Raw genomic sequence first — 25,454 nt, forward strand, 5'->3', positions numbered from 1 at the left:
TAACGTTGCGTCCAACAGCATCTTTGAAAAAATACAGTCCAATGATTCCACCAGCGTACAAACCACACCAAACAGTGCATTTTTCGGGATGCATGGGCAGTTCTTGAACGGCTTCTGGTCGCTCTTCACTCCAAATGCGGCAATTTTGCTTATTTACGTAGCCATTCAACCAGAAATGAGCCTCATCGCTGAACAAAATTTGTCGATAAAAAAGCGGATTTTCTGCCAACTTTTCTAGGGCCCATTCACTGAAAATTCGACGTTGTGGCAGATCGTTCGGCTATTCATGATGAAATGTCAAAGCATACTGAGCATCTTTCTCTTTGACACCATGTCTGAAATCCCACGTGATCTGTCAAATACTAATGCATGAAAATCCTAACCTCAAAAGAATCACCCTTTACAACACCGGTCCTAGCAAGGAGCCCTGAGGCACACCTGCTAGTACCAAGCGTTGTTGAGAGACATTATCGCCCACTTTGACCCTTAGAGTTCGGTCACTAAGAAAACTCGAGACAATTTTAAGGATTTGTATAGGAAAGCCAATTGATTGCATTTTGTATAGTAGACCTCTTTGCCAAACAGTGTCAAATGCCTTTGAAAAATCTAGGGCAGCTGCAATTGTCCCTTTTCTATTGTTAAGGCCTTTCACTATATAATTTGAAAAGGCAGTTAATGCATGTGTTGTTGAAAATTCTAATAACTTCCCAAATGGGGACAATAATGAAATTGGCCTATAGCTACTTCCCTGTGTTGGGTCAGACCCAGGTTTGCCAACTGGTACGACCAAAGCTTCTTTCCAACTTTTTGGAAAATACCCTAAGTTCAGGCAATGGTTGTATAGTATCGCAAGGAAACCATACAACACATTCCCTGCTCTCTTTAGTGCCACATCCGGTATTTTATCAAGTCCACAAGACATTTTTGCTGGTCTTCTTTTAAGCGCTGAACCAATTGCTGTAGGCCTTATAAAGCCTGACGCATTCCATAATTCTAAGTTCTCAATTTGAGAGGCATCAGCTCTAAATTCAGCACTAAAAGAAGCCACTGGCGTATTATCGGCAATTCCCTCCGTTGCACTTTCTACAGCACAACGAAACAAATCGTCGATAAATCCATTAGCTCGATGTGCATTGTGGACATGATCAGCTAGAAATTCAGCTTTACTTTGGTCGTCACCAATCATCAAACCATCGGGTCCAACCAATGTACCTACAGGGGCTCTATGAGCCAAACCAGCAGTTTTCCGTATGTTCCTATACATTTTGTTATCCACTTTGATTTTCCCTAATTTATTAATTAGATTATTCCTTTCGCAATTTGAAATGGAATTTTCTATTATAACATCCAGATTCCGAATTATTGCCCTTAATAGTGGAATACGCCCTCTGTCACAACATCGGTATAGTGTGCGACAAAGTCTCCTCCTTTCCCTAATAAACCTATTTATTCTGTCCGGCAATTTAATCAGAGACCTATCTCGAACCTCAAAACAAGGCACAGATGCCTCTATAGCTTGTCGATACACAGAGCCTAGCCCTTCAACGCATCTATCGACCTCTCCACAATCAACATTTCTATCCGCTGGTAGCATGTGACTATCAAGTCCATTTTGAAGTATAGTTTTAAATCGATTAGTTTTCATTCGTCCAAAGTCGAATATGGTTCGAACCTCAGACGTATGAACACCTCGAGTTTCAACTATAACCTCTATAGCCCTATGGTCGGATTCATAGTCCAATGTCCTACACAACGGTCCTCGAAGTTCAACACCTGCAGATTTAATAAAGAGGTCGATAAATGCGCCTGAACCAGGAGCTGGCCTCGTTGCTTTATCTGCACCTACTGCCATTAGGTCCGGACAGCCTAAAATAAATTGAGACAGTTTTCGCCCTCGACTATCTGTCACTCCACCACCCCATGATGGGTGTTTTGCATTAAAATCACCCCCTATTAAGATGTCCCCTTGCGGACATAAGTGCAAAATACTATTGAAATGTGTTTCACGAAATATTTCACCAGGAGGAAAATAAATCGCAATGAAAAATATTTGCCTACCATTATTATTTCATACCTTAACAGCACACATCTCCATTACACAACAATCTAGTGGCACAAATTCACATTTAATACTATCCCTAATTAGTATTGCTGTACCACCACCATTCCTACCATCTGATCTATTTACCCTAAATATTTTGTAGCCATCTATACTAAAATTATGCCTCGACGTTAGTTTATGTTCCACTATAAAAACGACATCCGGATTATTTTCCTTTATAAAAAGGTCTAAAAAATGTCGTCTCCTTAAAGAAACGACTGAATTTACATTTATTGCTATGCATTTCAACATTTATAGGCCCTTCATATAAAGTAACAATCCTAGGATTGCACTTGCCCTACCCTCTTTTGATTGTATCGCCTGGAATTGGGGTGCAAAAGAATCAATGTCTTTAACCATTTCTATAATACTTTTACCATAGTATTCTAAACATTCATTGTTAATGTCCCTTCCTGTAGACAAAGTTCTATTACCATTCACAGAAGGTCTAAATACAGTCCTCTGGGCTGGGGCAGCCACAGAAGCGTAAGAAACCCCACGTTGGGTAAACCTTGCAGCCTCTTCTATCATTTTTGCCCTTAAAGCTTCCTTTTTTTCTTCCAATTTTTGCTTCATGGCAATCCTACGTGGGCATTCTTTGGAATTGGCAGAGTGTCCATCCACATTGCAGTTGGCACAATGGTAGTTTGGCTGCTCTACTACAGCCGAAGCCTCACAATTTGTTGATTCATTTGATTTAATTAAACAATTTCCAGGGCCATGTGATTGTGCGCATTTGACGCATCTATATTGCATGTTGCAATTAGAGGAAACATGGCCAAATCTTTGGCAGTTGAAGCATTGCGCTATACTACATAATTTATCCTTACGAAGGTGAACTACACAGTCTAAAATCCTACCAACCTTATACAATTTAAATAAATCAGACGATTTACTACACTTCAACATCCATAGATTTTCTGACAAAGGGGCCAGATTGTAATTTCTACTTTAAATTGAATTTCATTTTTGAAGAAATCCTTCACTTCTTGTATGTCATAGTCACTAGATAAACCCTCAATTATCAGTCCATATGATAATAGTTCTTTCGGGGTATGGGTATCAAACCTATATCCCCTATCTATCAACAATTTTTTAATCCTACCAAAAATTCCTAACTCTTTTACCCTCAAAGAAATTATACCTTTTTTCACCATTTTGATTACAAACTGGCTCTTGTTGAATGATGCCCTCATCATATCTCCAATTTCTTTAACGGCTCCATGGATCGTAATTGCCGGGGGGATTTTTCCTTTGTTTTTTCTTTAACATTTTCCACAGCACTATTTCCTTCTTTTACAGATTTTGCCGGGGGGATTTTTCCTTTGTTTTTTCTTTAACATTTTCCACAGCACTATTTCCTTCTTTTACAGATTTTGCTTTTACTCTTGGCTCTTCACTTACTGGCTTTTTCTTTATGTTCAAGGCACCATTGTCTTGCTTATTGTTTTCCAATTCAATATTCGTATTTCCATTTCCATTATTACTCTTCAACATCGCTGTACCGAAGTCTTCGGCTACTTCGGCAGACCAGTTTTCTTTATTTGTGGAAACAATTTTCTATGTTCATTTTTCTCTCACTTTTTTTGATTATTTCTTCCAAAGCCACCATTCTGGCTATTAGAATTTTCTTTTCTTCCTCATGTTTCTTTATAACCTCCTTCAGACTTTCAATTGTTAACTCCAGTTTAAATGCGTCATATGGAGATTTTGACTCCCCACTAGAAGATCTTTTTTTCTTTATTTTCTTCCGCTTTCGATGCCGGTCAGTTGTTATAAATTCTTCCTCCCCCTCTACAATGGCGTTCTTTATCGGGAGCTCAACTTCCTCACCACTACACAAATTCTTTTTGCTTTCTCACTGTTGGTATTCATTATTCACAATTCTGGCAACGCTGGATATGGTATCGAAAAGTTAGATCTACAAAGTGGTGCAGGGTATAATATAGTCGGCCCCGCCCGACTTTAGACTTTCCTTACTTGTTTTTTTTCTATAGAAAATGTTGTCAAAATTTTATTCCTATTAAAATTTTTTTCAACAATTTCTTTCTATAGAGAATTGAAGTATCTCTTAGTTGGAGAGAAACATTTCGCAAAATCTAGCAAAACATCAAGAATTCTACCAAACAGTAAAAAATCTAGCATTCTACCAACTGTGGCAACAGTAGTTCCGAAAATTAATCAATTACATTGCTGCATTTTATATCAGCCACCTTGTATTTTCTTTACAATATTATAACTTCGTATCTTATTTTGGTTACAATGTATATAACATTTATTTCAAACTCGATCGAATTAACATTTCAGCATAAGCCATGGAGTTGCCATATTTCAAATCAGTCCACATAATACCACCATCTCCTTTTTCAGTTTTGTAGATGCCACTAAGAAATCTGTAAATACAATATGAAAGAAATTTGATGGAATGTATAAAGAATTTTTAATTACAGTGAAACCTCTTAAACCTGGACACTCTAAAACGTGGACACCTCTCAAAAAATGGCCACTTTTATTGAGACTTTTACTATACTTCTCGTATCACATTAAATTTGGAAAAAAATGTGGGGACCATGAATGTCCAATACTTAGAGGTCGCACTGTATATTCTATATCGCAAACTTACGAATTATAACAATAGTCAGTCATAAACAGAGAATGAAGCCGACCCATTTTTGTCGGCGGCGGCTGACACTAATTTTTTGCCTCCGGCGGAGACGACTTGCCGGCTAAGCCGATAAAAAATTGTCTATTCGGCGGCGCAAAATTATCTATTATAAAATCAATTTGAAGTTTTCCGAATTGTAATGAGATTAGTTGTACAACCAATCTTACAATGAAATTTACATTACATTCAAATTTTTTGAGCTAAATTTTTATAAAACTATTACATCAACTTGATACTAATTGATTGAAGGTGGAAAGTTCAAAATTTTGGCAAAAACTATAGCAAATATTATTTAATTTTTCTGATATAAATCAATATTTTAGATTAATTGGCGGCTAAATTTGAGTCGAGATGAGTCGACATATTCGGCGGCGGCGTCGACTGCTAAAAACGGGTCGGCGACGGCTAAAATCGGCGGCTCGACTCGGCGGCTTCATTCTCTGGTCATAAACCACCAACCTCCATAAAAAAGTGTTGCACAATTTATAGGATATGCTGAATTCTGTTGGTCTTTCGTTGAAAATTTTGATCTTTTATGCATACGTAAACTGTCTCCAGTATTGCCTGAATATTCACCTAACTCTGTCAAAGTATATTTCTCCGATTCTTCAGCAATTTGGAATTGATCGTATATCGCATAGTGCAAATCGATTCCAAAATCTATTAAAATTATCAAAAGCTCTTTGGCTGGTCATTTTGTGAAGTTTCGCAAGACCAATAAAAAATTCTCCATTAACATCTCCAAATCCGTTCTTATAATCGGTCCAATTACGATTGAAATCTACACTGCCATCTTGACGGCGTAAAATCGGTATCCAGGGATTACTGCAAGGAAAACAATTCACGGTTAATAAATATAAAAAAAATAGTTGGAAACAGGTGGGCTAAAGGGTGATACGGTCAAAATTTGGTCAATATAAACTTGACGTATTTCTTTCAATTTTGCATTTAAAAAACCTGAACACCCCTCATTTTGAAGGTGTGTGTGTAGAATGTTGCTCCTATTTTGATTTTGGAATACACTCTTCAGTTCTCAAAATGCCGTCCAAGCAAGAAGAGCAGCGTATCAAAATTTTGCTCGCGCATCGCGAAAATCCGAGCTACTCGCGCGCAAAGCTGGCAAAATCGCTAAAAGTTGCCAAATCAACCGTTACAAATGTAATTAAAGTGTTTGGGGAACGTTTGTCGACAGCCAGGAAGTCTGGATCGGGGGGAAATCGAAAACCGGAAGCCGCTGAGACGACAAAGAGAGTTGCCAGTAGTTTCAAGCGAAACCCTAACCTCTCTCTCCGAGATGCCGCAAATAAGCTGGGTGTATCGTCTACAACCGTGCATCGAGCCAAAAAACGAGCCGGACTATCGACTTACAAGAAGGTAGTGACTCCAAATCGCGATGATAAACAAAATACGACGGCTAAAGCGCGATCCCGGAGGCTGTACACGACGATGCTGACGAAGTTTGACTGCGTGGTAATGGACGACGAAACCTACGTTAAAGCCGACTACAAGCAGCTTCCGGGACAGGAGTTTTATACGGCAAAAGGAAGGAGAAAGGTAGCAGATATTTTCAAGCACATAAAACTGTCAAAGTTCGCAAAGAAATATCTGGTTTGGCAAGCCATCTGTACCTGTGGCTTGAAAAGCAGCATTTTCATAGCTTCCGGGACTGTCAACCAAGAAATTTACGTTAAAGAGTGTTTGAATAAACGTCTGCTGCCTTTCCTGAAGAAACACGGTTGTTCCGTACTGTTTTGGCCGGATTTGGCATCTTGCCATTACGGTAAAAAGGCCATGGAGTGGTACGCCGCTAACAACGTGCAGGTGGTTTCCAAGTAGTGTTGTAAATTTTGATTACTTTTGACTACTCGTTACTACTCGTTACTTTTGAATTGAGTACTCGTTACTACTCGTTACTTTTATAAAAAAAAATTAAAAAAGACATTGTGGGCACTTTTTAATAATATCTTCCTCTTTTTTAAATTTAAAAACAGTATAGAAAAGCAAATTACATTATCCAGTTTTATTCTAGTGTTATAAAATGTGGTGTTGTAGATATATGGGTCTCGTTAGAAAAAGATTTTCACCAATCATTCAAATTTTTAGAGCCAATTTCGTATTCACTATTTGGTATTTTTTCGTCAGGGTATATCTAAATGACATTGTGTATTACTGATGCTTGCAATTTGCCAACTTTTTAAATCCACCATTGACAGTGGATGAAAATATTAAGCGATCATTTTTATCGTGAGACCCAATGTTGAAATTTTCCAAGGGTTTTTGAATAAAGGCCGGTACTCTGTTCGGTTTTCGCGTTGAAACTCCATACAAAACCAAAAAATGCGAAAAATTTGCGAAATTTATTCCATTTGTGATACTTTGTTTTTTCGTGTTGAAAAACTGACGTTTATAGCACGGCGCCATTTGCAATGTGAATTAAGAAATAATTTATTTATTAAAAACTATTTGTGCGGGTTTATAAATCAAACACGGACCATATTTTTGTTCCGAAACTATACAAAGGATCAAAGGAATAGCAGATCAATTGTCCAAGGAAAAATAAAATGTTATTTTGTAAAAACAAGCAACAACCACCAACTTAATCCAATATCGCTCCCTGTATAATAGCGCTCCAAGCTACCTAAAAAAACGCCGCTTTCTATGTGCGAAATAATGGTTTCCATAAAAATGTTTCGCAAGAATGAACATAGTACCGGCCTTAAGCTTGGGTACCTTCTCTGAAAACAATTGGATTGAACCAGCTGAAGTCAACGACATTATTATTCATACTATTCGCATGAGACGTGATCCATATGATGCTTTAAATTATAGCTCCCATCTACACCCAATGCAAATTTTTTCAAATGCAAACGTTTTTAAGAAATCAGTTAAATTTTTCACTTTCTTCAAAGGAAGAAGCCATATATTCTTTTCGTGTTATTTTAACTGATAAAACGAATTTCGAAAACTTCAATTAATATTTTCCAATAAGTCAAGAATTTTACTTCCAAACCGCCAACTTACTTACCGTCAGAGCTCCGCCCAATTGAGAAATACTGGGCTATTGTCAAGCGGAACCTAAAGAAGACCAAAAAACTGCTAAGGACGAGCAGCAGTTCAAGGTAAACTGGCTTTTATGCGGCGAAGAAGGTGGACAAGGTGGCTGTACAAAATCTGATGGCAGGTGTCAAGCGTGAGGCCCGGCAATTCGGATTTGGAAAAGCGAAAGCCTAACTGAATAGTTGTCCTGAATTTTATACTAATTGAACTTGAAAAAGAAATTTAATTTGATTTTTTAAATAAACGATTTCACCGATTTACACGCGTTTTCCCTTGACCAAATTTTGACCGTATCACCCTTAACTTAAATTGTATCAAAATTTTATTTCTAGAGAAAAGGTTGTCACATTCCTATTGGAAATGTTGTTAAAATTTTATTCCTAGAGAAAACTTTGTCATCATTTTATTCCTATAGAAAATTGTGTCAAAATTTTATTCCTATAGACAATTTTGTCAAAATTTTATTCCTATAGAAAACTTTGTCAAAATTTTACTCCTATAGAAAAGTTTGTCAAAATTTTATTCCTAGAGAAAGTTTTATCAAAATTTTATTGCGAGAGAATCAAGGCATATTAATTAAAGGTAAAGTCACGAGCAAACGTGTGTACACCGCATGATATTTAGAAAGTCAAACTAAAATGGCAGGTCTCTTAAGTTGACATTTTGTGTATGTGTAGTGTTGTTGTATTGTAATATTTATGTACACAAAGAATGTAAACAAACCTACTAAACGTAAACAAAGCCTTTGACAAGATGAATGTCGATATTAGTCACCTGATTGCATGACTTTACCTCTTTAATATGCCTTGCGAGAGAATATTTTGACAAAATTTTATTCCCAAAGCAAATTTTGTTAAAATTGTACCTAGAGAAAATTTTGACAACATTTTATTCCTATAGAAAATGTTGTCAAAATTCTATTTCTAGAGAAAAATTTTCTCAGAATTTTATTCCTATAGAAAATTTTGTTAAAACTTTATTCCTAGAGAAAATGTTGTCAAAATTTTATTCCTATAGAAAATTGTCTCAAAATTATATTTTATATTATATTATATTATATTTCAAGTTTAATTAGTATAAAATTCAGGAAAAATATTTAGTTAGGCTTTTGCTTTTCCAAATCCGAATTGCCGGGCCTCACGCTTGACCCCTGCCATCAGATTTTGTACAGCCACCTTGTCCACCTTCTTCGCCGCAGAAAGCCAGTTTGCCTTGAATTGCTGCTCGTTAGTGGCACCCAACATTTGACGGCCGGTCTTAAAAACATTCAAACCTTCCCAAACCATGTGTACAACAGGGCCAGATGACATGTAGCTCACCAATCCGGGGAAGAAGGGACGAGCCGACAAATCAGCATAATCTTGCTCCAACAATTCCTTGGAAGTAAAGAAACACACAAAATTTAGCTACAGTTACTTTCACTGACGTTTGTTACATTTAGAACAGCGTCGCCAGCCAACACATGTCATTTTCGCAGAAAGACATAACCTAACAAATAAACTGCCAACATTAATATTACTGCATATTTTCAAGGTCACACGCAGAGAAGGAATATGATCACTTCAAACATGTTTCAAGATCAAAATGTTATTTTTGTATGGTGACCATGTTACATGTTTGTCACTAAAATGTTATTTTCTCGTCAAATATAACCTGCTTGCCGAAATCAGATACATGATTTCCGAGAAAATAACATGGTTGCGAAAACCATGTTACATGATCACCACCCAAAAATAACATTTTGCTCTTAAAACATGTTTGAGGTGATCATATTCCTTCTCTGGGTGTATGTCACCGTAAATTTCTAATCGAATTAGTGTGGTGGTGCTCGTCCCCATGGAATATGGATTTGTTCAACTTACCAACATGAATTTCATGGCAACCAGTTTGAAGCCCTTCTGTTCAAAGCGCTCGATGATTTTGCCCACGAGTCCTCTTTGGGCACCGTCGGGTTTGACCATGATGAAAGTGCGTTCCGCTGTCGCTACTTCTGCCTTTAATAATGACGAAAATAGTGACGTTTTACTTTTTTGCATGGTTTCGTGTCGATTGTGAAATGAATGTGTCATTTCGCATGTGCGATAATTGTGAATGGCCTTAAATGTAGGTTGTAATTTATACGATGAGCCACCGTTCTTGCAAGTCGACCAAAAAGTTGATAATATAGTAAAATGTTCATTCTTCTTCGATATTCGCGATTGTATTCTAAATTAATTTAATTGCGAAGTAGATAGTTTTACTCACATAATGCGTAATGCGCTTTACAGACTATCAGTTATTCCGGACGACAGTGCTCGTGTCGAACATATCCCATATATGGTGCACAATATAAGTTAAGTGATCGATAACACATTTACCGATTATTTAGTCATCGACGACAACTCGTATCGATCCGACACACTGTAAAATTTTGTCAAAATTCTATTTCTAGAGAAAACGTTGTCAAAATTGTATTACTATAGAAAATTTGTCAAAATTTTATTCCTAGAGAAAATTTTGTCAACATTTTATTCCTAGAGAAAATTGTATCAAAATCTTATTTCTAGAGAAAAGGTTGTCACAATTTTATTCCTATTGAAAATGTTTTTAAAATTTTATTCCTAGAGAAAATTTTGTCAACATTTTATTCCTAGAGAAAATTGTATCAAAATTTTATTTCTAGAGAAAAGGTTGTCACAATTTTATTCCTATTGAAAATGTTGTTAAAATTTTATTCCTAGAGAAAACTTTGTCATCATTTTATTCCTATAGAAAATTGTGTCAAAATTTTATTCCTATAGACAATTTTGTCAAAATTTTATTCCTATAGAAAACTTTGTCAAAATTTTATTCCTAGAGAAAATTTTATCAAAATTTTATTACGAGAGAATATTTTGACAAAATTTTATTCCCAAAACAAATTTTGTCAAAATTGTTCCTAGATAAAATTTTGACAAAATTTTATTCCTATAGAAAATGTTGTCAAAATTCTATTTCTAGATAAAAATTTTCTCAAAATTTTATTCCTATAGAAAATTTTGTCAAAATTTTATTCCTAGAGAAAATATTGTCAAAATTTTACTTTATCAAATTTCTATTTCTAGAGAAAATATTGTCAAAATTTTATTCCTATAGAAAACTTTCTCAAAATTTTATGCCTATAGAAAATTTTGTCAAAATTTTATTCCTAAAGAAAACTTTCTTAAAATATTATTCCTATAGAAAATGTTGTTAACATTTTATTCCTATACAAAATTTTTTCAAAATTCTATTTCTATATATTTCTAGAGAAAATTTTGTCAAATTTTTATTCCTATTATTCCCAAAGCAAATTTTGTCAAAATTCTATTTCTAAAGCAAATTTTGTCAAAATTTTAGTCCTATAGAAAACTATCTCAAAATGTTATTCCCAAAGCAAATTTTGTCAAAAATTTATTTCTATAGAACATTTTGCCAACATTGTACCTAGAGAAATTTTTATCAAAATTTTTTTCCTATAGACAAATTTGTCAAAATTTTATTCCCATAGAAAATTTTGTCAAAATTTTTTCCTATAGAAAAGTTTGTCAAAATTTTATTCCTATAGAAAATTTTGTCAAAATTGTATTCCTAGAGAAAATTTTGTCAAACTTGTATTCCTAGAGAAAATTTTGTCAAACTTGTATTCCTAAAGCAAATTTTGTCAAAATTTTATTCCTATAGAAAATTTTGTCAAAATTCTATTCTCAGAGAAAATGTTGTCAAAATTTTATTCCTAGAGAAAATTTTGTCAAAATTCTATTCCCATAGAATTTTTTTTCAAAATTTTATTCTCATGTAATTTTTTTTTAATTTTATTCCCATAGAAAATTTTGTCAACATTTTATTCCTATATGTGAGTACTATGTTCGAGTTTTTCACCAAAACACTAAATTATAAGTGCAAAAATATATATGAAGACGATAACATTTTTATCAAGTCTCTTCAAATTATGGATGGAAAAGGTCCAATGTATTAGTTGCGAACAATTTAATATTTCGAAATTAATTGATTAAAAAAGTAACCGTGAAAATAAGCTGGTTTTCAGCTTGAAAACTGAACATAGTACTCAGCTTATAGAAAAAAGCGTCTGTGAGTCTTTTCAGTCCTTTCCATAATGTGGTAATTCTGTTTCCAGCACCTGTTGCAAAGCTGGGACAGGTCTCGAATCACCCGATTTCGTATGATGTATATTTCATGAAATCATAGCAATAGATAGTGCTCCAGGGTCCTCCTTCTTTTCCCTCTGTTCTCTACGTGCTAGGTTATGATTTCCACGAATTTCCGAATTCCTTTCCCTCTATGCCAGTTTCCATTCTTTATTTCCAAGCTGTAGCAACACTCGAATCACCTCTTCCTTGTTTTGGTGGTCCCTATATCTAATGAAAGCGAAGCAATAGTGCTCCATGGTCTCCTTACTCCCTCTATCCTATATACACGATTATTTGCTGCTCCTATTCGTGAAAGGTGAGCTATTAACTGTACGTGCTTGGTTATTATTCCCACAAATTCCCGGGCTCCTTTTCCTTTATGTCAGTCCCAGTTCCTCTTTTCAAGCTGGACAGGTCTCGAATAACCTCTTTCCCGATTTGGTGGGTTCTTTTTCTTATGATAGCAGAGCAATAGATAATGTTCCAAGTTCTCCTTCCGCACTCTATCCTATATACACCATCATTTGCTGCTCCTATTTGGCAAAGGTGAGCGTTTAACTTTACGAGCTGGGTTATGATTCCCACAAATTTCCAGGCTCCTTTACCTCTATGTCAGTCCCAGTCCCTGTTTTCAAGCTGGGGCAGGTCTCGAATAACCTCTTTCCCGATTTGGTGAGCTCTTTTTCTTATGATAGCAGAGCAATAGATAGTGCTCCAAGGTCTCCTTCCTCACTCTATCCTACATACATAATCATTTGCTGCTCCTATTTGGCAAAGGTGAGCGTTTAACATTACGAGCTGGGTTATGATTCCCACAAATTTCTAGGCTCCTTCACGGCTATGTCAGTCCCAGTCCCTGTTTTCAAGCTGGGGGCAGGGTCTCGAATCACTTCTTCCCCGATTTGGTGGGCTCTATTTCTCATGAAAGCGGACCAATAGGTAGTGCTCCAAAGTCTTCTCCTTGTCTCTATCCTACATACACCATCATTCGCTGTTTCTATTTGGCAAATGTGAGCGCTCAACTCTACGTGCTGGGTTACGATTCCAACGAATTTCCGGGCTCCTTTTCCTCTATGTTAGTACCAGTCCCTGTTTTCAAGCTGGGACAGGTCTCGAATCACCTCTTTCCTGATATGGTAGACCCTATATCTAATGAAAGCAGAGTAATAGGTAGTGCTCCAAAGTCTTCTCCTCCCCTCTATCCTGCATACACCATCATTTGCTGCTCCGTTTTGGCAAATGTGGGCGCTTAACTTTACTTCCCCTGGTTCCAAGGTAGGGCAGGTCACGAATCACCTCTTCTCTGTTTTAGTGGGCACAATATATTATGAGAGCAGCTATATATATGTAGTGTTCCAAGGCCTCCTGCTTCCTTCTATCCAACATACGCCATCTTTCGCTACTCCTATTCGGAAAATGTGAGCTCTTAGCTCTATGTGCTCGGTTATGATACAAACGAATTTCCGAACTCCTTTTCCTCTATTCCAGTTTCCAGTCCCTGATCGAAGCTGGGATATGTTTCGAATCACTTCTTCTCAGTTTTTGTGGGCCCTATTTCACTTAAAAGTGGAGCAATAGATAGTCCTCCAAGATATTCTCCTTTCCTTTATCGTTGCCCCAATTAGCAAACGTGATCTCTTAATTCTACGTACATTATGATTCCCACGAATTTCCGGACATCTTTCCCTCTATGTCAGTTCTCAGTCGCTGTTTCCAAGTTGATGCCGGTCTCGAAATACCTCTTTCCTGATATTAATCTTAAGTAATTGTCAGATGAGGTCTTTCTGAAGCCTTGTCCTTTCCAAGCCATCCAAGAGAATCACTCTCAGCATACAATACCACATGGCATATAGTTTCATAATTATATAGTTCTTTAATCCATCTTGTAATATATTTAAAAATTTCAGCAATGGGACCAGTATGATATCCTTGATAATACCACCAAAGGATCAAATATCACGTGTAAGCAAAATGCTAGCCGACGAATTTGGTACAGCATCCAATATTAAATCTCGAGTGAATCGTCTATCGGTTCTGGGTGCAATTACATCGGTACAGCATAGATTAAAATTGTACACCAAAGGTATGATATATATCTAACGTCCCAGACCATCCATTAAGCTCAAAATCCTCAACAACAATTTGTTTTATTTCTAGTGCCTCCAAATGGTTTGGTCATTTACTGTGGTACAATTGTCACCGAGGAGGGTAAAGAGAAGAAAGTCAACATCGATTTCGAGCCATTTAAGCCCATTAATACATCATTGTATCTGTGCGACAATAAGTTCCATACTGAAGCTTTAACTGCTCTCCTGGCCGATGACAATAAATTTGGTTTTATTGTTATGGATGGTAATGGTGCCTTATTTGGCACCTTACAGGGTAACACTCGAGAAGTTCTACACAAATTCACTGTAGATTTGCCGAAGAAGCATGGGCGTGGTGGTCAATCTGCTTTGCGTTTTGCACGTCTGCGTATGGAGAAACGTCATAATTATGTGCGAAAAGTTGCTGAAGTGGCCACGCAGTTGTTCATTACCAACGATAAGCCGAATATTGCTGGTCTTATATTGGCCGGTAGTGCTGATTTTAAAACTGAACTGAGTCAATCGGATATGTTTGATCCGGTAAGTTGTTACTAAATATATCTATCTCAAAACAACACAGGCCGTAAGTTCGGCCAGGCCGAATCTTATGTACCTTCCACCATGGATTGCGTAGAAACTTCTACGAAAGTCTGTCATCCACAATCGAATTACTTGGGTTGTGGTAATACTTACCGATGGCAAGGTATCTTAAAACTTCTAAACATCGTCTTCTAAATTGTAAGTTAGTCCATACGTGGTATATATTAGACAAATAAAAATAAAAACATATTAAATCCTCGTACGTATATAATTCAGTTAATGGCCTGTATATGGTATATAGGGGGTCTGGGGGTCGCTTTATATGGGGTCTGTATACAATTATGAACTGATATGGACCAATTTTTGTGTGATTGGGGATCGGATTATCTGGGGCTATATATAACTATAGAATGATATTGACCTAGTTTGAGGTGGTTGTTAACGGCCATATACTAGTACAATGTGCCAAATTTCAACTGAATCGGGCGAAATTTGCTCCTCCAGGAGGCTCCGGAAGTCAAATCTGGGGATCGGTTAATATGGGGGCTATATATAATTATGGACCCATATGGACGTATTTTGCGTAGTTATAGAGACCATATACTAACACCATGTACCAAATTTCAACCGGATTAGGTGAAATTTGCTTCTCTAAGCCAAATCTAGGGGTCGGTTTATATGGGGGCTATACGTAAAAGTGGTGCAATATGGCCCATTTGCAATACCATCCGACCTACATCAATAACAACTACTTATGACAAGTTTGAAGTCGATAGCTTGTTTCGTTCGGAAGTTAGCGTGATTTCAACAGACGGACGGACGGACATGCTTAGATCGCCTCAGAATTTCACCACGACCCATATATTATGGGGTCTTAGAGCAATATTTCGATGTGTTACAAACGGAATGACAAAGTTAATATACCCCCCATCCTATGGTGGAGGGTACAAAAAAGGCATACATCTCTCAAACGTAGATTAGCTGTCTAGGGTTAATCTAATCGCATCTTTTGGTATTTACTTCTATGTTATAGGTCTAATTACCAATACCGTTTTCGAAGTCTCTTTAATATATACCGAGTATCATTTTAAGGGAGGACCCATTTTATAAATTTGCCTATCCCTGCTCTCTTTTTAGCCAAGCGTCTCTGAGACTTTTTTGTACTTCCACTTCAGTTTCCAACACATGTTGCCAAGCTGGGCCAGGTCTCGAATCACTTCTTGCCCGATTTATGAGCTCTATATCTAATGAAAGCAGAGCAGAGAGGTAGTGCTCCAAGGTCTCCTTAATTTCCCCTCTATTATACATACTCCATGGTCTCCAGCTTTTACACTATGCCAGTTCCCAGTCTCTGTTTCCAAGCTGGGGCAGGTTCAAACACCTCTTGTCCGATTTAGTGGACCCCTTATCAAATTAAAGCAGAGCGATATATAGTTCTTCAGCGTCTCATCCTTCCTTTATTCTATTCGGCAAAGGTGAGTTCTGTACGTGTTCGGTTATAATTCCCACAAATTTTCGGACTACTTTCTCTCTATGCCCAGTCCCTGTTTCTTATCTGAAGCAGGTCTCGAATCACTTCTTTTCTGATTTGGTGGGCTCTATTTCTCATAAAAGCAGAGCAATAGATAGCTCTCCAGAAAGACAATGAGAGAATGAAGCCATCCGTTATAAACCAAAGACCTCTCATCTCTTTGTGAATATGAAATACCCGCGAGTTTTCAAATTTAAGGAAAATCGGATACAAATTGCGATGTCTAGAAGTCTATGAAATTAAATCGGAAGATCGGGAGATATGTGAAGCATGACTTGTAAGTTTTGTACAACTCGTTCCTGGATTATGGTGATTATGGTTCCTGGAAATTGGCTCCAATTGCTGCCATGGCTCCAATTGCTGCCAGCGGATTCTGAGAAAAATCCGTGTCTGGTGTATAATGGAAAGCAATTCCTTGAAGAGATGAGTTAGATCTGGATTGCGCTGTTCGTTGTCGATTCTGATCAAGACGCTCCATTCGATCTTCATGTCTTTCTGCAGCTCTGGTAGTAAATCTTCGAACCATTTCGCTCCGAGTCGTTAGTTTTTATATTTATAGGCATTACAATAAGGACATAATTGATCCATGGCTCCAATTGCTGCCAGCCGATTCTGAGAAAAATCCGTGTCTGGTGTATAATGGAAAGCAATTCCTTGAAGAGATGAGTTAGATCTGGATTGTGATGTTCGTTGTCGATTCTGATCAAGACGCTCCATTCGATCTTCATGTCTTTCTGCAGCTCTGGTAGTAAATCTTCGAACCATTTCATAATGGAAAGCAATTCCTTGAAGAGATGAGTTAGATCTGGATCGTACTTTTCGCTGTCGATTATAATCAAGACGCTCCGTTCGATCTTCATGTCGTTCTGCAGCTCTAGTAGTAAATCTTCGAACCATTTCGCTCCTAAGCCTTTCGCTCGCAATACCGGCGTCCTTATCAGTAGGGAGCGTAGACGTTCATCCCGTTATTCTTGTGTCTCAGATTCCCTCGATGCAATAGTTCTCGCCAATTGAGATAGGGCCATTGTTGTTTTTGTAACAGTTTTTAATGAAGTTTCATCCATTTTGCTCTATGCTTTGGTAGTTCAATTAGTATCCAGATCCAGGAACTCTGCAACAAGGATGGGTTGTGTCCAGATTGATCTGGTGGTGAGACGGGTAGGCTTAGCATGTCAAGCGAAAAGGTGACGAGTGCCATGTGGTCCTTGATTATAGATGGGACACACGACATATACGCTGCTATCAACCACTGAGAAGTAGGAATTGACGCGGTTGCACTTGGCTGAGTTTAGTTGGGCCAAAACTATCCTTGTCTGCCGTGGGAGCTCTCTCTCTCTCTCCTCCGGTGCTATGGGCGGTGGTCGAGCTCCGAGAACAGGATTAACCTTGTAGCTTCACACCGCTTCAGCTACAGTATCCTTATGAATCTTGCTCAGACCTGTCTGGCATGCAACCAGATCTAAAGGCTGTCTTTTATAACGCTGGATCTCGCGTTCTAGACGGTAAAGATCAACCCTTATATTCCTGGGTGGAGGTTACTTATCCACAAGATGGTGAGTTAGATGACAACTTCGATAGCCACCCAAGAGGTACATCTTTGACAACATGTAATTGTGTCGACGCACTGGGAGAATCTTGGTCTCCGCATAAAGGTGATCCAGGGGTGTACTGCGGAGACATCCTGTTGCAGTTCTAGGGGCAGCGTTATGATAGGTCTGTATGGTATTCCACTGCGTGTCGCTCGTTTGAGGCGACCACACTGGCGCTGCAAAGTTTACCACTTACCAGCCAATCGCCTTATATTTAGTCAACAACGATTCTTTGTCCGCACACCAAGTGCTGCCGGCAAGCGACTTGAGGACCTTGTTTCTACCGCGGAGCGTATCCCAAATTGCAGTGGCATGGGCTGTCGGATGTGACCCCGAGAATTTTGGGGTAATTTGTGGTCGGAATTACTTCGCCGTCGACTCTGCCAGTCAACTGCCTGCGTACTTCCGCAATCCATGTAGTGAATAGTGTGGCTGAGGATATGGTGGGAGATATCCTCAAATTTCTTCAGTGAAATTAATTGGTAAGATCAGCAAGGTGGACATTCAATCGATCGCATATGTCAGCAACAATGGGCCCGGATGCCATGATTGTACAATCGTCCGCATATGATACAATGTCGACGCCTTCAGGAGGGGGTGGAATCGAGGACAGGTAGAGATTGAACAGTGCCGGAGATATCACCCCACCCTGGGGAACTCTCTGTTTAACTACACGGGTGTTTGACTTCTTTTCCCTGAATTCCCTGGAGGACCGTGGCATTCATTACTGTCACCGAATATTGATAGCACCCCTGTGTCTAATAGGAGTAGAGGCGGATCTCGTTATAGGGATTGTAGTGACGATTAGGACATCTTGGGGAATATGTAATATTCGCTGTCCATCTTTCACGAGTTAGAGATCTTGCTATATGGTAAAAGGATAGCAGAGAATCAGACTCATCGCTGGTAATTTTAAAGAGAAAAATGGCAGCACTTTTCAATCTAATGGATGCCAGGGATGGCAACATCGTTATGAAAGCTTGTATAAAAGGGGTTGTTAACACTGTGTTGCCAGTAGTTCGATTGGCATGAGAAATGCTTCTCTCGTACATCATGGAAAACTACACGGGTAAAATTCTCTCAAGACAATTTTATTGTCCTATTTATGGTGACATTTCCGAGTGCTTCAAATCTTCTCTATACGCAGAGAAGGGATATGATCACGTTAAACATGTTTTAATGCGCTTTACAGACTATCAGTTATTCCGGACGACAGTGCTCGTGTCGAACATATCCTATATATTCTGCACATTATAAGTTAAGTCCGAAGTCATAATCGATACTGCTGCATGCTTATGGGATCGATAACACATTTACCGATTATTTAGCCATCGCTGACAAGTCGTATCTATCCGACACACTGTAAGATTCTTTACAAACACCGACATTCCGTCAGGAATAACTGATAGTCTGTAAAACGCATAAGAGAATAATGTTCCTTTTTAACCGGGAACATTGAATATAGTTGTCGCAAAAATATTGCTTTCTCGCCAAACATATGATATAGTAGAATTTAAACTTTATGCGAATTTTGCTTACTCTCTCTTTTTCTCCCTTACAGAGATTACAATCAAAAATTATCAAACTTGTGGATGTCTCATATGGCGGAGAAAATGGTTTCAATCAGGCAATTGAACTGGCCGCCGAATCATTACAAAATGTTAAATTTATACAGGAGAAGAAATTAATTGGCCGTTATTTTGATGAAATCTCTCAGGTTTGAAACAGATTCTACATGCATATTCTACACGTAATTAATTATTGTTTTATTTTCTAGGATACGGGCAAATATTGTTTTGGAGTCGAGGATACATTGCGTGCTTTAGAATTGGGTTCAGTTGAGACCTTGATTTGTTGGGAAAATTTGGATATACAAAGATATGTTCTGAAAAATCATGCAAATTCAACGGCAACTACGGTATTGCATCTAACGCCGGAACAAGAAAAAGATAAATCGCATTTTACGGATAAAGAGGTAAGTGGATAGAAGAAATCTCTGGAATAAAAAGGGGGATTATATTCTGATCGCATATACACGTCCCATTTCAAGTCACAATATTACGTTCGTTCCGGTAGAGAAATGATCTTACTTCAGAATGAATTCCACCATTGACCCTACAATAGTCTTCAGCAGGGTTAGTGACACGATACCTCTTCTATCTCTGGCTTCGTAGGACTATTGTCTCTGCTACTCTTATTTTATCCATTCTCCAGGAAAGGTGTATATGAAAAAATCCTGGAGGAAATTGAGGAAGTTCTTAGAGTCGCTCTGTCGTGGAGCTATTGATGCCATCTCTAACTACACATGAGGATCAACTGTACCGTATCTTTCGATCGGGGATGGTTGGAAACCTTAGCGCACCTTTTCAGATCAGCTAATGTTGGCTGAAATCTTTTTAACAGTTTATTGTGATTTCATCCATTTTTGTGTTATACGCTTTGGTTCTTCAGCTTGTAGCCAGATCGATGAACCCTGTGACTAAAGTGGGGTGTGTCCAGAGTGATCTGGTGGTAAGTCGGGTTGATTTAGCTGGGAAAGAGAAAATATGACGTGTGTCATGTGGCCCTTGGTTGCAAATTGAACATAAGTCAGCTACGCTGCTATCAATCACTGATAGGTACGAATTTGCCTGATCTTAATTGGGCTAAAACTACCCTAGTCTACCGTGGGAGGTATCTTTCCTCCGGTGGTATGGGCGGTGGTCGGACTCCGAGAACAGGATAAACCTTGTAGCTTCTCATCGCTACAGCTGCATTATCCTCATGAATCCTGTTCAGACCTGTCTGGTATGATGTCTGATCTAGAGTCTTTCTTTTGTAGCGCTGGATCTCTCGCTCTATATGATGTATATCAACTCTAACGTTCCTGGGTGGTGGTTGTGTATCCATGAGATGGTGGTTTGGAGGATTACTGCGATAATCATCCAACCATGTGTCTACGCACAGGGATGAACTTTGTCTCCACATAAAGGTGATCCCGGGGTGTGCTGTGGAGACACCCAGTCACAGTTCTAGGACAGCGTTCTGGCAGGTCTGTATGTTATTCCATTGAGTATTACTGGTCTGCGGTGTCCACACTGGCGCTGCATAGTTTACCACTGACTGGCCAATTGCCTTATAGGTAGTTAACAAGGTTTCTTTGTCCGTACCCCAAGTACTGATGACAAGTGACTTGAGGACCTTATTTCTACCGCGGAGCTTATTACAAATTGCAGTGGCATGGGCAGACGACCTGAAAAGGCTGTCGAATATGGCCCCGAGTATCTTGGGGTAATTTGTCGCACTTCTGTCGTCCATTTAGTGAATAGAGTGGCTGAGGATTTGGTGGGGGATATGCTCAAATTTCTCGCAGAGAAATAACTGGTAGGATTAGTGTGGTAGACGTTTAATCGATCGCAAATGTCATCAACATTGGGTCCAGATGCCATTATTGTACACTCGTTTGCGTACGATACAATCTCGACGCCGTCAGGAGGTGGTGGAATAGAGGATAGGTAGAGGTTAAACAGTGACGGAGATATCACCCCACCCTGGGGAACTCCCTGTTTCACTCTACGGGGTCTTAATTTCCTATCCCAAAAATCCACGTACGACTGGCGCGCGCACAGATAATTAGTAACCCAACGCTTGGTTCCTGCCGGTAGGGACGTGTTCTCGTTGTCCTCGAAAAGTCTGGCATGGTTGACCTTATCGAATGTCTTCCATAGGTCAAGCGCCACGAGGACCGTCTTGTGACACGCCTTGGGCTGATTGAGTCCCCTATTTATATATGCTGAAATAGCATGCAAATCTTGGCATCGTGAGGTTTGGTAGATATTATCTACACCAATGGTTCATTGCTTCCGGTACTCCAGCCATGAAATCCGCTCATATTCGTCTGATCCCAGAATGAATTACCTGATTCTGGGATCAGTAGATTAGTCCGATGGTTCTTAAGTTCGTCTGCGAGTATGAATCGAGTGGCTTCTTCTCGGAAATTCCCTTCAGCTACATGAACATGGCAGGCCGCTACGTTCGTAAATTTTCTTATTGATCGCAAGATTTAATTCCCCGGCTCTGCGACAGCAAGATTACTGCGACGGTTCTTATCGTGTTTGTTTGTTTGATTCTCGTTTTATCTTCATCTGCGTGGATTAATCGACCGGCTACATTGCGGAAATTCCTTTTAACAATATGAAGATGTAAGGCCTGTGAGCTTTCTTCTGGTTGAATAAATCGGAAGGTTGTGTTACCTAAAACATCAGGCGATGCATAAAAACTTCGCGCACCTCTTCAGATCAGCCAAAGCTGGTTGAAATCTCGTCATCCATGTGATTCGTCTACAAAACCCGCTGATAATTCATTTCTTTGACTGTAGGATCAGTAGGATTATTCCGATGGTTATTTTCCTATTTGTCTGCGAGATTTTTTTCCTGGAGACTGGGATCGGCTGAATTAGTCCGTTGGGTCTTACTATGCTCATTTGTCAGTATGAATCGATCGGCTTCTGCAACTCCTTTCAGACAAATGAACATGGAACCTTTATTCTGGTTGATATAGTATGTAAGTGGGAAGTAAATAAACTGGGAAACGTCATCTAAAATACCAGGCGATGCCTTAAAACTTCTCGCACCTCTTCATCCCTTTAATACCTAGAGAATTCCGTCAAGTACTATGGGATGCTCTAAGTATCAATGGAATACCGCCGAAAATAGTGAACTTAATACGGGAACTGTATAGAGCTGCAAAATGCAAAGTACGCTATGAAGGAGAAGAATGTGAATAATTCGAGACAGAATGAGCCGTCATACAGCGTTGCGTCCTATCACCGATCTGATTTCTCTTACACCTAGACTGTGTAAAGCACCAGAAAAATTTCGAAGCACCATATGGCATACGCTGGAATATGAAAGGATTTCAATTCGATTATTGAAAAGAAACTCCATGTCCTATCAACTAATGTCAAGGCTGTTGGGCTGAAGATCAATGCAGCAAAACAAAGTTGATGAGAATTGGAAGCAATATCGACTCACTACTCACACTCGATGCCCAAATAATCGAAGATGTTGAAAATTTCTCATACCTGGGTAGCACCATTACCAAATATGGAGGTTCACACGATGATATATAGGGCAGAATAAATAAGGACAGAAATGCTTTTCATTCGTTGCACAGAGTTTGGCGTGCAAATAACATCTGGACAGATTTAAAACTGAGAATATTCAACAGTAGCGTTAATTCGGTCTTTCTATACGACTGCATTACTTGGAGTACTGCACAAAACACCCGCAGAAAGCCTTACTTAAAATCTTCTAGGGAGCCACCGTGGTGCAATGGTTAGAATGCCCGCCCTGCATACACAAGGTGGTGGGTTCGATTCCTGCTTCGGCCGAACACCAAAAAATTTTTCAGCGGTGGATTATCCCACCTCAGTAATGCTGGTGACATTTCTGAGGGTTTCAAAGCTTCTCTAAATGGTTTCACTGCAATGTGGAACGCCGTTCGGACTCGGCTATAAAAAGGAGGTCCCTTGTCATGGAATCGGGCAGCACTCAGTGATAAGAAAGAAATTCACCAATGTGGTATCACAATGGACTGAATAGTCTAAGTGAGCCTGATACATCGGACTGCCACCTAACCTAAAACCTTCTGGCAAATTCCATCACAAACGACCAACTATTAACGATAGCCAAACGTATGCCAATTGAAGCCGATATCCGACGACGTAAATGAACATGGATTGGGCATATTCTGAGAAGACCATGCGATGATATTGCCAGGTATGCCCTTGGATGGAATCCCCAGGGACATAGAAATCCTGAACGGCCTCGGAATACCAGCATTCGGATGGTTAAAGCCATTCAGCCTTACATCTCGTAACATGACCTGGAACCAAGTCAAAGCGTTGGCTAAGGACCGTTAAAATAGAGAGAATTCATTGAAGACCTTTGTTCTGTATGATCTTTTAATCAAAATTTTAAAACATATCAGCCAAAACAGCTACGAGATCAGCTTGTGTTCGCCAACTTTTTTATTGATCTCAAGATTCAATTCTTTAATTCTGGGTTTAGGAGTTTTAGTCCGATGGTACTTATAATATTCCTCCGATTGATTTGGTCCTCTGACTCTGTGAAGGCAGAAGTCATGGATTGACTTCCGCATCACGGAAACTTTTTTCAGCCAAATGAAAATGGAACCCATGTGGGCTTTCTTCTGGGAACTTGCATACATAGGGTCGTGGGTTCAACCCCAGTTTCCACCGAACACCAAAAAGCTTTTCAGCGGTGGATTATACCCTCTCAGTAACGCTGGTGACATTTCTGTGTGTTTGAAAGCTTCTCTAAGTGGTTTCGCCGAAATATGGAACGCCATTCGAACTCGGCTATAAAAAGTAGGTACCTTGTCACATAGAATCGGGCAGTAGTCGATAATAAATCATCTACGAGGCGATGCCAAGGAACTAAATCTTGATGGGGCGTTGTCATTTACAGTGCATAACGTATCCAGGGCTGCACTTGAATAAATCTTAATCTGTTGAAAGCTCTTAAAATAAAGAATATAATATTATTTTATTATTTCTAAATTAGAAAATAATCCTTTCGAAATCTTATATATTTTTATTATATCTAAATTAGAAAATAATCCTTTCGATATCTCTCCCTTAGACTGGTGTTGAAATGGAACTTATTGAGTCGCAACCGCTGTTGGAATGGCTGGCGAACAATTATAAAATGTTTGGGGCTACACTTGAAATTATTACCGACAAATCCCAGGAGGGTAGTCAATTTGTACGAGGTTTTGGTGGTATTGGAGGTAGGTCATAATGTCCCCAACATTTTTCATAATTCATTAATTTTTCGTCTCTTCTTTTAGGAATTTTACGATATAAAGTTGACTTTCAATCATTGCAAGCCGATGAACCCTTGGAAGATGTTGATCTTGACGATTATTAAATCTGTTAATACATACAATACATATATTAATGATGTCGAAAGAAAGCAGCTTGTTTGAATAACTTAATGATGATATATCTTGCAGTCCAATTCATAAAAACAAAAGAAGAAAATTTAGTCATTGACCAACAACATCCACTGATAGACACTATTGTCTAACCCATGTGTCCAACAAAGAAAACCAAATGCTAGATTAATGCGCATATACTGCCTAAATCTCGATATAAAAAAAAAATAATTAAAACTCAGCATATCTCTTTTGCTGGATGTTAACAAGCAATTTGGAAAATAAGTTTAAATTAATTGAGGATAGTTCGATAGAAGAGGGAGAGTTATGTTGTATGTTACCAGGATTCCTTTCCCCAAGAGGAACAGGGCATATATGATCAGAAATAAGTATTCGCACAAGATGTTTTACATTAACTTTGTTATATAGGAAAGTGAAGTATAACGGTTATGTACATCAAACATGATGATATTAAATATTTTGATCGTATTTACGCTCCTTAAGAAATTGGAAACAGTTAAAAAACTATGTTGAACTGAGCATCTAAACACAATCATAGCGACTTTTTACATCTATTGCCTGGTATTAAGAGAGTTTCTGCGAAAATAATATTTTGACAAAATTTTCTATAAAAATAAAATGTTGACAAAATTGTCTATAGAAATAAAGTTTTGACAAAATTTTCTATAGAAATAAAATTTTGACAAAATTTTCTATAGAAATAAAATGTTGACAAAATTGTCTATAGAAATAAAGTTTTGACAAAATTGTCTATAGGAATAAAATTTTGACAAAAT

The 25,454-nt window shown here is 38.4% G+C and overlaps 2 protein-coding genes across 4 annotated transcripts in view; one reads left to right on the forward strand and one right to left on the reverse strand.

Moving 5' to 3' along the window:
* The window catches only part of LOC142224023 (eukaryotic peptide chain release factor subunit 1), a 38,565-nt gene extending 13,635 nt beyond the window's left edge, over nt 1-24,930 (forward strand). The window contains exons 2-7 of the mRNA XM_075293835.1: nt 13,879-14,054; nt 14,129-14,598; nt 19,280-19,435; nt 19,496-19,693; nt 24,363-24,510; nt 24,571-24,930. Of these exons, the coding sequence (XP_075149950.1) occupies nt 13,879-14,054; nt 14,129-14,598; nt 19,280-19,435; nt 19,496-19,693; nt 24,363-24,510; nt 24,571-24,650 (1,228 nt within the window). The 3' untranslated portion in view covers nt 24,651-24,930. The remainder of the gene's footprint in view (nt 1-13,878; nt 14,055-14,128; nt 14,599-19,279; nt 19,436-19,495; nt 19,694-24,362; nt 24,511-24,570) is intronic.
* Nucleotides 8,856-10,141, reverse strand: LOC142227490 (nucleoside diphosphate kinase-like). Of its 3 annotated transcripts, none has more exons than XM_075298044.1 (3): nt 10,068-10,141; nt 9,686-9,817; nt 8,856-9,199 (listed from the first exon to the last, which is right to left on the reverse strand). In XM_075298044.1, exons 2-3 carry the CDS (start codon nt 9,782-9,784, stop codon nt 8,924-8,926), a joined length of 375 nt encoding a protein of 124 aa, XP_075154159.1. In that variant the 5' UTR covers nt 9,785-9,817; nt 10,068-10,141; the 3' UTR covers nt 8,856-8,923. The 3 variants fall into 3 exon arrangements, with proteins under 3 accessions (XP_075154159.1, XP_075154158.1, XP_075154157.1); XM_075298043.1 differs by having other exon boundaries at nt 9,686-9,958; nt 10,068-10,127; XM_075298042.1 differs by lacking the exon at nt 10,068-10,141 and having other exon boundaries at nt 9,686-10,057.
* Nucleotides 24,931-25,454: the final 524 nt, after the last annotated feature.

This window comes from Haematobia irritans, chromosome 2 (genome assembly GCF_050003625.1).
Source record: "Haematobia irritans isolate KBUSLIRL chromosome 2, ASM5000362v1, whole genome shotgun sequence".
Lineage (NCBI taxonomy): Eukaryota > Metazoa > Arthropoda > Insecta > Diptera > Muscidae > Haematobia > Haematobia irritans.

Bases quoted from the DNA above. Each gene is read 5' to 3' on its own strand.
- LOC142227490 (XM_075298043.1), bottom strand. From the start codon at position 9,892: ATGACACATTCATTTCACAATCGACACGAAACCATGCAAAAAAGTAAA. The intron at 9,200-9,685 runs GTAAGTTGAACA...TTTACTTCCAAG, and splicing joins TTGCCATGAAATTCATGTTG to GAATTGTTGGAGCAAGATTA.